General features: G+C 41.8%; 1 protein-coding gene across 1 annotated transcript in view; it reads left to right on the top strand.

The window, feature by feature from the left end:
* Positions 1–821: 821 nt before the first annotated feature.
* Positions 822–14,419, top strand: part of LOC122657098 (BEL1-like homeodomain protein 8) — a 30,802-nt gene continuing 17,204 nt past the window's right edge. Inside the window, exon 1 of the mRNA XM_043851871.1 lies at positions 822–2,171. Coding sequence (XP_043707806.1) covers positions 837–2,171 — 1,335 coding nt within the window. The 5' untranslated portion in view covers positions 822–836. The remainder of the gene's footprint in view (positions 2,172–14,419) is intronic.

Here is a 14,419-nt window from a genome sequence, read left to right on the forward strand (position 1 = left end):
GGAAGCAATAAAAGAGAGAGAGAGAGAGAGAGTGTCTTGGTCTTTTCAATTATCACCAAAGTCATGTGATGCTTACTTGAGTAGACATTCTTTGCCTTTTCTTTTGTTTTACCTTCGTCTTTGAACTCTGCGGTCTCTGTAAACATCTACTTTTTTTTTCATCTTTAGTTTATATTTGGCTGTTTTGATGATGATAGAGATATTTGTATTTTGCCCCTCTTTTGTTGGGTTGTGACGTTGTGTTCGATGCGGTAAGGGACAGAAATATGATACTGGAAGAAGTGAATCGTTTTAGATAAAATATTGTGTGTGATTATCTTTCTGATTTCATGTTTAGTCTTTATTCTGGGGGATGGGGTGTTCAATACTCAAACTGATGAAGGTGTCTTATGTAGAGCTTGAATGATTTCGGTTACTTGGTGCTATACTAATCTATATTGTATGTGGTTGCAGGAGAACGACTTGTGATTTGGTTGTTGATATTCGTGTCTGTAACTCCCCTTGAAGATGATTGGAGCGGAGAGATTAAAGTAATCGAACACCGATGCCAGACAGATTTGAGTCGGAAAGATGTTTCAACCAAACAATAACGAGATTTGAGACTTCACTGCTGGGGTCGAGCAACTTTAGGCCCGAATCGCATGTAGCGTAGCAAAGCCGCCGTGACAAGTTGGACAGTTCAGCAGTAATCAAGAACCATCGCTTGCTGAACCTGATTTTATCAAACACTTTGTGTTCTTAACCTGAGAGTATGGAATAATCCAGATGTGATTCAAGTTCGAAATGTTAGAAGTTGTGATCTGTTGTATGATCCAGCCCATTATCCCTCTTCGGAAATGTTAAATTTTTCAACGAATACTCATGGTTTGTTAGCTCAAAGGGATGCAATGCTGCAACAAGACTCAAGTGCTAATCGAAATGGTAGGCCTGTTGGGGTGGAGAATGCTCCATTTGATACCCATCCAGTGACTTTTGACTTTAACCCTTCAGCTAAGGCTAGTGATGCATACAACCCCGGCTACTTGAAAGGCTTTGTGCCGCAACAAAACTGTGATTGGAATGTGAATTACATGAATGGCGGTCCGGCTACCAATGGGTGCAATCAGAGCCCCTCATTTGTGGGGGGAATTTTATCTGGCAGTGTGAAGGAAAACAGCATTCCTTCCTCTACCCTTTATTCCTTGCCTGCCTCTATTGGGTATTATGATGTAAGATCACCTTTGACTAACCCATCCAATGAAATATCTGATGAAGAGAGTATCAAGCAGTTTGGAGAATTGCAGTTCAGTTCTCCTCTCTACCAAAATACCCTTCGGCAAGTTGTGCGTACTACCAGCATTGGCAGACAAGGTTTTGAAATGGCTTCTTTTTCACAGCAAAAAATCAGGGAATCTGCTGGTTCATGGGTAGATGGTGGGAATGAGTTGGTTCTTCCATCTAACGGGAATACAAATGATGGTCCACAGATTAGTACTGCTGCTGTATTGCTGCATAAGCCAGTGGATGGTAACCATCAGTTGAAGTCTGAATTGGGTTCCTTTGTGAACAAGAGGGAGGGAAGCGCTAGAACTGCTTCGAGTGATTCTGCATCTCAGAGTTTATCCTTGTCACTCTCTTCACATCGACCTTCTGACATGCTTGCGGTTCAGTTTGGAGGAAGATTTGGGTCAGAAAATTTTCAATCCCAAGGCAATGCTTTTAGTGGTTCTCAAGATTCAAAGACTAGTGGTTACTTGTGTTCAAGTTCACAATCACCTCTTTCTAGAGGCTACGGAGGTTTCATCGAAGGAATCATGTGCTCTTCTACATATACTAGACGAAGTACGGGTCCTCTTGGCCCCTTCATTGGGTATGCAACAATTTTGAAGTGTTCAAAATTCTTGAAGCCTGCACAACAGCTTCTTGAGGAATTTTGTAATGTTATGAACCCAAGATTCATGAGGATATGTGAAACAACTGAGAAGGGTTCAAGATACATAATCAGTTCATGGGATACCACTAATGTTGAGACTGAAATTGACACTAGGGCTGGGAGCTCTGGCGTCTCCTCTTCTTCATTTTATGGTTCTAATGAAGCTAGTGGTGAAGGTGGAAGTGTAAGTGGACCTTATCAGTCTTGTCACCCTGAGTTCCAACAAAGGAAGGCAAAGCTACTGTATATGCAAGAAGAGGTCAGTCATGCCTGTTCTCGTGCTATTAATTGCCTTACAGCTTAGTGGATTATTTTTATTTTAATCAGGAGCAATGGAACTTTTGGATTGCTTTAGGGTCTTTGTTTTTTCTTGATAGCCAGATCTACTTAAGCTTGCTGTTCAATCACTATGGTGTCATCTAGTTAATTAGGTACTCCTTTTTCTTTTTATACTTGAAAATTCATGGAGTCATATATGTTATCCATCGAAAAGTAGCATGTCTGATTTGTTTTATTCAGCCTCTTCACATTCTTTATTTCTCCTTTTAATTAATGAATATATATATATATATATATATATATATATATGAGGGTCACAATAGCGTTTCATTTATTCTTAAATCTTTCCAGTTCATACAAAAATATCCAATTCTGGAATATCGCAAGTCTCCAAAGCACATGGAAAAGATACTACAATGAATGGAGACACAAGGATTTCCAAGGGAGGTGCCCTTTATATTCCTTGCAGTAGCTGTATACTCGTATACTTCATTTTTTTTCTGTATACTCATAAAGCTAGCATTCCAGTTCATTTTTAGCCGTGAAGATCAGCATTACAAGGCCCATCAAGTCTAGTTTCTGAAAGCCTGTTTATGTTTTATTTTAGGCTCATTAAGAGAATATTTAGTGTCATGCGTGGGGGCTCTTAAAGTGAGATTTGCTTTTAAAATTTATTTCTATTTTGAGACTTTATTTAGTTCCTATTATTATTCCCTTAACCAACAAGTTAGTAGTTATTATGAGGCGTTATTATTTCAGTTACTATTTTGTTAATAACTCTCACATAGACATTGAGAGTTACTATTACTTGTATTTATTTTTTTATAAATAAAGGAGAGGGGTCACCATTGCGGCTATGATTTTGATGAATGAAAAAAAGAGTTTGGTTCTAAAAACCATGGCTGTGAGATGCAGTGAGTGTAGGAGAGATTCCTAGGTCTGTGTGAGACAAACCAAGGCCATTGGTGAGAGGCTTTGGTCATATCCTCCTCCCATTCTTCTTCCTCTTCCAATAGATTTCATTTGTTTCTAATTTCATCATTCTGCAATTATTAGTCCACATCTGAGAAGAAATCAAAGGTCTGTTTTCCCTCCATTGAAGCTGTTGAGTCAGAAGAGTGTTGCTCTGTTGTTTCTCCATTGAGTTCAGATTGAAAATCCAAGAATAACCTGAGCTCTACTGCATTAATATTCAACCCCTTGGATCTCCAGATCAGTTTGTCAGATCCTGATCATATTTTGGCACTGTAATACCCTTCCATAACCCTTCCTTGTAGTTTAAGACTGATCTAATGGCCAGATTGGCTTGTAACAGTGAATTGCTATTTTGATTCATACTTTCTAATTCTGAGCTCCCTTGATAGCTACTAATCCATCGATCAAATTTAGCTGTAATTGTGAGGAGTCCATCCACTCCAAGTACTCTTCCCTTGACTGCGAGGTCTTCACCAACAAAGGAATCTAGTTACTAATTTGAATTCACTTTTTTAATTTTGAAAACCACTCATATTGCATAATCTGACAATCAGATTTAACTGCAATTTGGGAGTGTTATTCTGTACTAAGTTCCCTACACCCAACTGAGAAGATCTGTCCATCTGAGTTGTCTACTTTCTATTTTGAGGTTCAACTTATTTTCTGAGTTCTGAGGCTGCCCAGTTCTGTTGGCGATTAAGATTACCCTGTTGTTGTGTTCCCTGTGGCTGATTATTATTGGCATTGTACCTATTAGGCCTAGGGGTTAACCTGAGCATTGAAGACCTTATCGTTAGCTTGTTGACAGGTCTGTACTTGTTTTCCTGTTGCTGGTTTATATGCTGTAATCTACTGTTGACAGTATTGTAAAATTTGAATTGATTATTCAAAACCCAGTGATTTCAATGTATAGATAGAAGGTGTATATATACAAAGATATTGGAGATAATTTCTCCTTTAACTAAGCTATTTGGTAGAGGGATTGTCTCCCTTGTCTATGCTAATTGGGGATATGATTCCCTTAGCTTAAGCTAATCATATCCTTGCCTACCATATATACAATATGAACAAAATGAGAAGGTAGGTGGATGAGATGTACAAGTGGATGAAGGGATAAGATGTACAGGTGGAGGGTAGAACCGATAATACTCCCTCTCAAGTTGGAGAGTGGAGATCACAAACCAACTTGTCAATTAGAAAGTGGAAAGCTTCCTTTCCCAAAGCTTTGGTGAGGACATCTGCGACTTGTTGCTTGGAGGGAACATATGCTGTGATGAGGCTACTTGATTGAAGTTTTTCTCGAATGAGGTGGCAATCGATCTCGATATGCTTCGTCCGCTCGTGAAACACGGGGTTAGAAGCTATATGAAGGGCTGTTTGATTGTCACAGTATAAGATAGCTGTAGAACATGGTACTTTGAGGTCTTGAAGTAGCGCCTGGAGCCAAGTAATTTCACAGGATGCAGATGCCATGGCCCTGTATTCTGCTTCAGCAGAAGAGCGTGACACTGTGTGCTGCTTTTTTGATTTCCAAGTGTTGAATAATGTAAACCAGAATACCGTGGGGTATTCTGGTCTTTTGGGTGCTTTAGTATTATGTTTTATAGTTGTTTATGTACTGCCTAGCTGTATTGGCTAGGCAGGGGTATTTTGGTCATGTAATTTCATATTCCAGCATTATAAATATAGGTGCACTGGGTGATCACAATAGATCATTCAAGTTTTCTCGATTCTGTTTTTTAGTATTTTAGTTCGAACATGGTATCGAGCTAGGGTTTTAAGACCTGCTCGATTGTTCAAAAACAACCCTTTTCCCCTTGATTCCTCTCCTCTCCCTCTTCTCCTCTCCCTTCTCCCTTCTCTCTTCTCTTCCTTTGATCCATTCAACCCTTTTTAGGGCAGCACCCATGAGGTGATCCATCTATGGTTCGAGTGCTGCCCTCCATCTCACCTCAATTTTAAAACCTAATTCAGATCGATAGCTTTGCCATTATCTCTCTGCGATTCAGGATTGCTTCAGTTTTTTTGGAGATCGATCTCATAACAGTTGGGAGATCAATTGGTTTCTTTGGAGTATCAATGTAGGCCTACGACAAGCATCTATCCTCTCTCGATTTCACATTGATTGAAGACCCCACAGCCGCAGCCTCTTTCCTCTTCTTATCGATCTCAAGCGCCAGGGTTTTGCAAAACCCCGACACTTTATCGATTTGGTTCTTCTAGGCTGCTTGTTTGGGAAGATTTTTTGAGGATTATTCCCTGGTTATATTGCTGCACTCAAACTGTTTCAGCCTTGAATTTCTGCTGTTTTTTTTGAAGATCGAGTCAGTCAATTTCGGATCGACCATCGCAGAATTTTTGAAATTCAGTTTTTTTCAAAAAACTCAATTTTACCTTTGCGCATTATCGGTGACTCGAGAGGTTACATCACTGCTCCTGGAGGAGATAGACCAGGACGATTTCTTGCCCTATCTTTGCTGCCATAAAACTAGATGGTACCAATTATCCGATTTGGGCGAGATCCTTATCCCTCACCGTGGCCGGGGGACTCACTGGCCACCTTACGTATCACCAAACAGCCCATCAAGAAGGGGCTGCCCGCACTAAATGGGCTGCTAATGATGCGATGGTGATGTCTTTTGTTCTGAATTCTATGACCATCGACATTTCTAGTCGAGTACCTTCTCCTCGACACTGCGACTCGAGTATGGACTGCATCAAGGGTACTTATGGTCGTTCGGGGTGGTGCTCGGGTTTATGAGATCCGAAAGACTCTTCAACACACTACCCAGAGAAAGAGATGACGGTCACCAAGTACTATGCTGCCCTCAAGTGCTTATGGCAGCAATCGGATCACTATGCTCGATTCCCGCCTACTCATCGCCGAGATATTACGAGCCTACCACACTTATGTGGATGGCCGAGTCTATGACTTCCTGGCTGGACTTGATGATGATTATGACCCTATTCGGGTGCAGGTTCTTGGTCGAGTTCCTTTTCCCACTTTGGAGGAAACTTTTTCATATGTTCACAGTGAAGAGACAAGGAGGGCTGCTATGATGATTACTCCTAAGGTTGTGAGATCAGCTTTACGACTCTGGTTCCTTCACTCACGACACTTCTGTTGATAATGTTGCTACTATCGCTGCTAGTAAAGAGCACGTGAAGTGTGATCATTGCCACAAACCATATCACACTAAGGCTCGTGTTGGAAACTTCATGGGAAGCCTCGCTGATTTTGAGAGCAAACATGGTCGTGCTAAATCTAAAAACAAGGCCAATCACACTGAAAGTGTAGCTTCAGCTCCACTATCGACATTGGTTTCTCCCGGGAAGAACTTCAAGCTCTCCAGCGTCTGTGAACACATCTGCTGCCCCCACTACATCCGCCAATTCAGGTTCCTTCTTTGCCCATACAGTATTTCCTTTCTTGGTCATTGTGCATCCGTGGCCTCCACTCCTTGGATCATAGACTGGAGCTCTCGATCACATGACGGGTTCCTCCGGTCTTTTTAATACCTACTTCCTGCCTCTGGTAAAGACAAAGTAAAAATTGGCTGATGGGTCCCTCTCCTCCCATATCCGGGACGGGCTCCATTGGTTGTTCTCCTTCATTGACTTTATCTTCTGTTACATATTCCCAAGTTTACTACTAACCTTCTCTCCATTAGTAGTATCACTAAATCTTTAAACTGCAAAGTGACATTCTTTCCTACTCATTGTGTTTTTCAGAGCTGGACTCGGGAAGACGATTGGATCGGGTAAAGTGCATGGCGGATTGTACCGCTTGATGGAGATCCTGCATCTACACCGGCTTTACCTTCTAGACTTTGTTCACCAACATCTTTTTCCTCGAATTACACTTATGGCACTCTAGACTAGGACATCCACCTTTAGGAACCTTATCTACTTTATTTCCGCATTTGCAAAACTTATAATAAAGAAGTTTTTTTGTGAGCCTTGTGTCTTGCCAAACAGACACGCCCAACTATCCTATTTCTAATAAAAGGTCATCTTCTTTATTTCATGTTGTTCATTCGAGTGTGGGGTCCTAGTAGAACAGTTGCCCTTTCGGGTCATCGGTGGTATGTCACCTTTATTGATTGCTATTCTAGGTTTACTTGGGTTTATCGATGCACAACAAAAGTGAGGTTTTCTCATGTTTTCAGACTTTCACCACTGGTTCAAACTCAATTTCATACCACTATTCAAATTTTACGGAGTGATAATGGGCAGAGTATATGGAAGGTCGGGCCAAAAATACCTGGCTGCCCATGGGATCCTCCACTGCATCACTTGTGTTGATACTCCAGCCCAAAATGGTGTGGTGAGAGGAAGAACCGCCACCTCTTAGAGGTCGCTCGTGCCCTTTTGTTTGCCCGGAATGTCCCCTCGGTTCATTGGGGATCTTGTTCTCACCGCGCCTATTTAATTAATAGGTGCCATCTGGGTCCTTCACTATAAACCCCTGTTGAGCTACTACTTGGCTCTTCCTCCTTTATTGTTCCCCTAAGGTGTTTGGCTGCGTGTGCTATGCCGGGATACCGAGTCCCGAGCAAGCTTGACCCCGTAGTCTTCGGTGCATTTTCTGGGGTACTCTGCTACTCAAAAGGGTATAAATGTTATCCCCTCCTCCATCCGGACTTTTGTCGGCATGGATGTTGTGTTTCATGAGCGTCTCTCCTACTATGTGTCCCCACCTCTTCGGGGGAGAGTGTTAGCGAAGATGTGTTGATATTGAGCATCCTCCTCCACTCCGATGCATCCATAATGAGTCATTCAGCCTTACTTGGTCCTCCCCCGAGTCGGGGGAGAAGTTCTTGTTCGAGGGAGGAGACCACTCCGATCGGCCGAGGTTCTGTTCAGGGGAGCAGACCCTCAAGCCCAAACTCCTGTCCGAGAGAACCATTAGTGAATTTGAGGAGGATTGATGTTAGCACTATGAAGACCTATGGAAGGAGACATAATCGGGTTCAATCCACTTGTTGCTCTGTACCCATCCAATTGCCGAACCTGGATCCAACACGCCTCTCCACTGGTAATGTTCCTTCTCGACTTGCCTATTGCCCTTCGCAAGGTGTCGGACTTGTACTCGGCATCCCATATCTCATGTTGTCTCTTATGACTCCCTTTCCCCATCATTTCGTGCTTTTGTTACTTCTCTTTCTTCATTGTGTTCCTAATAATTGGCGGAAGCTTTATCGAGATGGAAAGTGGAAGGCAGCCATGATGGAAGAAATGGAAGCTTTGAAAAAAATAACACATGGGAGCTTGTTGTTCTTCCACTGGGAAGAAAACCGTTGGATGTAAATGGGTGTTTGTGGTGAAAGAAGGTGGATGGCACCGTGGATAGATATAAGGCACGGCTCGTTGCCAAGGGTTTTACTCGGACATACGGCATAGACTACCAGGAGACCTTTGCACTGTTGCAAAGTTGAATACAGATTCGTGTGTTGTTATCTTGTCTGATCAACCTTGGTTGGGAGTTGCAACAGACTAGATGTTAAAAATGCCTTCTGAATGGAGCATGGAGGAGGAGGTATACATGGACATTCCACCAGGGTTCTCTTGTGACGAGTAATAGAGGAAAAGTGTGCGGCTGAGCGTGCATGTATGATGGCTGAAACAGTCGCCCGGGCTTGGTTTGGTCGATTCCACAAGGCCATGATTTACGTGGGCTATAAGCGAGTAATGCTGATCACACACTCTTCATCAAGAGGGTTGGTGGAAAACTCACTGTTCTTATAGTCTACGTTGATGATATAGTGGTTCTTGGCAATGATGGTGATGAGATCGGGCAGTTGAAGACCTTCCTTGGCCAGGAATTTGAGATTAAAGATCTAGGCAAATTAAGGTACTTTCTTGGGATTGAAGTGGCCGATCTGCGAAAGGCATATTTCTCTCCCAAAGAAAGTATGTCCTAGACTTGTTGGCTGAAACCGGTTTGCTAGGCTGCCACCCTTCGGACACTCCTATGGATCCTCTTGTTCGGCTCAAGGAAAATGGGGGTGAGCCTGTTGATAAAGGTCGGTACCAAAGACTTGTAGGGAAGCTGATTTACCTTTCACACACTCCCCGGACATTCTTTGTTCTTGTGAGTGCAGTGAGTCAATTTATGCATGATCCCTACACTTCTCATATGGAGGCTGTTCTTCGTATTCTACATTATTTGAAGTCGGCTCTGGAAAGGGCATTCTTTTGTCCTCTCATGGTCACCTACGGGTAGAGGCATACACCGATGCTGATTGGGCTGGTTCAAGGATCGAAAGTCCATTTCTGGATATTGTTCTTTTGTAGGTGGAAATCTTGTTACTGGCGTAGCAAGAAGCGAATGTAGTTGCTCGTTCTAGTGCCGAAGCTGAATTGAGCTATGGCACAAGGAATTTGTGAGTTACTTTGGCTTAAAGGGCTGCTACAAGACTTGGGTCTACCTATTCGCCTTCCTATGATCTTTGTCTTGCGATAACAAGGCTGCAATTAGTATAGCACACAACCTGTGCAGCATGACCGTACCAAACATGTTGAGGTGGATAGGCATTTCATCAAGGAGAAATTAGAAGATGGGCAGATATGTATTCCCTTTGTGACTTCTTCGGATCAGCTTGCGATATCTTCACCAAGGGTCTGCTGGAAAATTATTTCACCCTAATCTAGTCAAGTTGGGCATGATCGACATATTTGCTCCAACTTGAGGGGAGTGTTGAATAATGTAAACCAGAATACCGTGGGGTATTCTGGTCTTTTAGTGCTTTAGTATTATGTTTTATAGTTGTTTATGTCTTGCCTATTGTATTGGCTAGGCAGGGGTATTTTGGTCATGTAATTTCATATTCCAGCATTATAAATATAGGTGCCTGGGTGATCACAATAGATCATTCAAGTTTTCTCAGTTCTGTTTTTGAGTATTTTAGTTCTGAACACCAAGATATAGGGCTATCACCAATGAAGGTGCAGTAACCAGTGATAGATCGTCTGGTGGTAGAGCAAGAGCCCCAATTAGAGTCACAGTAAGCTCGTAATTGTAGCTTGCTATTGGAAGGGAATAAAATTCCAGTGCCGGGATGTGCCTTGAGATAACGAACGAACTGAAGACCTGCTTGCCAATGAGGTTCCCTTGGAGTGCTCATAAGCTGACTTAAAATGTTGACACAATAAGTGATGTCGGGACGTGTTATAGTAAGGTACAAAAGCCGACCGATTAAACGCCTGTAAATGGTGGGGTCACTTAGAAGAGTGCCATCATCGGGTGTGAGCTTGAGGTTGGTTTCCATTGGAAAATCACAAGGTCGTCCTCCTAGAACTCCTACATCATTAATGATGTCCGATGCATATTTGCGTTGGGAAATGTGGATTCCTTGTTTTGCATGAGCAACTTCAATGCCTAAGAAGTATTTCAAAATGCCAAGATCCTTCATTTGAAATTGAGAATGGAGATGACCTTTTAAAAGTGTAATGGCATTGGGGTCATCACCGGTGATGACGATGTCATCAACGTAAACGAGCACCGCTGTAAAAGAAAAGGGGTGGCATGCGGTGAACAAGGAGTAATCCGCCTTTGATTGAGTGAATCCGGCATTGAGGAGTGCCTGGGAGAGCTTGGAAAACCAATTTCTAGACGCCTGTTTAAGGCCATAAAGTGGTTTATGTAGGCGACAAACGCGTCGCTCCCCCTGTTTTGCAAACCCGGGTGGTATAGTCATGTAAACATCTTCATCGAGATCTCCATGTAGGAAAGCATTGTTTATGTCCATTTGGTATAAAGACCAGCCACGGATGGCAGCGATGGCAAGGAGGCACCGAACTGTTACAAGTTTTGCTACTGGGGCAAATGTTTCATTGTAAGCTATGCCCTCGGTTTGGGTGAATCCTTTTGCTACGAGCCGGGCCTTGTAGCGCTCAATTGAGCCATTTGATTTTCTCTTGATCTTATAGACCCATTTACAGCCAATGGAGACTTTGCCTGGTGGTAAATCTGTGATAAACCAAGATTGGTTCTGCTCTAAAGCCTTAATTTCGGCAGCCATGGCTTGCTTCTATTGTGGATTTTTGTTAGCCACAGTGAATGATGTAGGTTCCTGATCATGTGTTAGGGAGGAAAGAAAAGCAAAATGGGCTGCACTAAAACGGGAATAAGATAAATAATTTGAGAGAGGGTAAGCCGAACCTTGATGAATGGACATGTTGCTTGATGTGGAAGAGGTCTGGTGGTGCACATGACCGCAGTAAAAATCTCTTAATTTAACAGGTTGTTGGCGTGTGCGAGTGGAAACTCGGTTTGGGACTACGGTAGGCACAAGGACAGCCGGTGGTGCGGCTGGGTTAGGTGAGTCCGGTTCCGGCTGGGGTTGGGGGAATGGTGACCCCGGGGTTGAGGTTGGGGTTTGTGAGGCCGTAGTGGGCAAGGACGGTTGTTGTATTGGTGAAATCGGGCTAGGAGAATGCTGGTTTAGTTGGGGCTGTGGTAAGTTGGGAGTTAACACATCCAAAGGCATATGGTCGGGTAGAGGAAGTGGTAAAACAATGGAGGAATCATGTGGAAGGTAGAACCGATAATAAGTACAGAGTGATCCTACTGTGAGATTAGTTCCAAGTCTTACATCACAGTGGCAATTTTGTAAATATTCAGAACAGTTCAGTAATCAGTATCCCTTTTGGGTTTAGTAAACAGGAATTGGAACCTTCACAACAACAACCAAAAAAAAAGGAATGGGACCAAAGTGGGTAATTAAAATTTGGAGGGAATGACTAAACTGGAATTTAATTTCAGAATAGGGGTAAAAAAAATAAAAGTCAAGAAAGAAGACCATTTAATAAATATCAGAAAAACCTGGCCTTAGTTGTAATTTCTGGAACTGTTCATCTTCAACCTCACAACTTTTCATAACCAGCAGTATAACGGTTTCGTATCAGGTGAGGAAACTCACCAATTTGACAGCCAATCAAGCTGGAATTTCAGAATGACATTCTCAGCTCTTAGAACTCTTAGGAACAATCAACAGGAGGCCAAGTTACTAGCTAAATAAATAGCATTGAATTGAGGGGTCTCAACTCTCAAGAGCTGACCCGCACCAGTAGGCCCTGATGAGGTAATGTAGGCTGAAACAAACAAAAACTAGCAAACCATAATCACAGTGAACCTAAATACTGAGAAATAGGACAGGAACTTAATGTGATTATATCTTCCAAACTGAAAATATGATGGGCCTGAAACTAATATATAATAAAATGATGGTTAGATTAGGAGAAACACACATGGAAAGAAGACAGAAAGTAAATAGAACATACTTTTTTTTTTTGTTTTTTTAAATGAGAATCAAAATAAACATTAATATAAATTAAGAGTTAGCATCTAATATAACATCCAAAGAAAGCTCCCTTTACATGGGAGTTTCAAGCCATCAGTGATAATTTCATTTACCTGAATTTGAATAGACTTAAATACAGATAAAGTTTTAGAAATAATTAAAAGACTTGGGAATAACTCCCATAGCCAACAAAGAGGTTGTGCTTTATCAAACCATCTTTTCATATGTCTAGATCTGTCCATATGTGTAGCTCTGCGAATCCCATCCATTGCCCCTTGCAATCCTTGCCATAAGCCTTTTGCCTTTGCTTCTTAGAACATCCTGTTCTACCGAAGTCCATATACCCCCAAACAAATCTGTGGTTAAATAGAATCAATGATACCCAACTTGAGATTCCATTTAATGGTTTAGAGCTGTCATGGAATATTAAGCTAGGCCGATCCTGTGATAGAAGGCTTAAATAGCTATCAAGAGAAAATGATGGCTTGTGAAGCGGGGATCACGTGGACATGGAGGATTGTGGTAAGATGTCTAAATCAACAACCCGACGGTAAATATTAGATATAACCAGTATGGGGTTGGGTTTTTGCTTACCAATACAACATTTATTATGGGCAATCCAAATGAAGTAAAATGTATGGAAGCCACAGCAAAAATACGATGCAGATAAAGACTATTATATTCAATGTTATAAATAAAAGAATTAAATAAATGGAGAAGAGAGGTAGCCATGAGAGCTTTCAGTCCTCAGACCCAGGGGTCTTGGAAACCAAATACATTTAGAGAATTTACGAGAGAGAAAAATATGCTAATCTAATTCCTTAGCCATATGACAGACCCCAAAACCCAAACCCCAAACCCCCCCCCCGAAAACCGATTCACTTTCCCATTCCAAATTCCAATTCCCAACTCCTCACTTCCCCCCAAAATTTAGTTATAGAAACCAAACCTTGCAGCTGTCCGCCTCTCCCACAGTCCCACTCCCACACCCCCATTCTCCTTTACTCTCAACGGCAAGCCACCGCTCGAAGGGGTCAGCTGTTGGCAACCTACAAGGAAGTTCGACACTTACGCTCGAAGGTACTGTGATACTGTCCTTCACTCCTTCTACTCCTCTCTTGCTGCTCTTGTTGTCTTGCACTATTTCTCTCTGCTCTCTCTCACTCTCAAGTCCCAACGGTGACGGCTTACTGTACTTGGTTGTACAAAAAAGTACTTGTTTAAATTATTCTTGCAAGTGTTAAATGCTTATCAAAATAAAAATCTTGCAAGTGTTAAAGGAAAAAAAATACCGATGAGACAATGTAAGCTTTTGGCCTTATCCTGCGTGTGGAATTTTTCTTTTTTAATTTAATTGTTGTTTTAGCTTCTTTGTTTACAAACTAGCAACCTGCAAAAAAAAAAGGGGGTTAGAAGGTAAAAGCCGTAAAGAGTTTGTATTGGTCTCTTTTTTGTTTGTGAGTGATGAGCAAGTGACAGTGGCTTTCTTTTCATACTTATTGCAGTTAACTTGTGTTTCTTATTTGATGGTATAATAGGTTTTGAATTTGAAATGGAATGTGGATACTATTTACATTTGTTTTGATTGTTGTAGTTGATTTGAAATTTGCATACAGGTACTTAGATAATTATTGATCAATTTATGCCTGTGTATTGTCTTTTTTTTGGTACCGTATTGTTCAAAATTCATTTAAAACTCGTATTGTCCGTTTTTCGTTCTTTTGACGTTTTTGACCGTCCCATTCAAGTTTTGATCCCTTTAAAACACGTCCGTTCTGAACACCGTTTTTTTGCCGTTCCCGTTTTAACTAACAGAGGTGCCCACCCTTTCTAACCCTCTTACCTCTCTTAACCCTGTCCCATCTGACCCTGGGCCGTCCAACCTTAGGCCATCCTCTCTTAAACCCTCTACCCCCTATCCCATTAGTAATTGGGTTTTTCTTCCTAA

The sequence above is a fragment of the Telopea speciosissima genome, chromosome 3 (assembly GCF_018873765.1).
Source record: "Telopea speciosissima isolate NSW1024214 ecotype Mountain lineage chromosome 3, Tspe_v1, whole genome shotgun sequence".
Taxonomy (NCBI): Eukaryota; Viridiplantae; Streptophyta; class Magnoliopsida; order Proteales; family Proteaceae; genus Telopea; species Telopea speciosissima.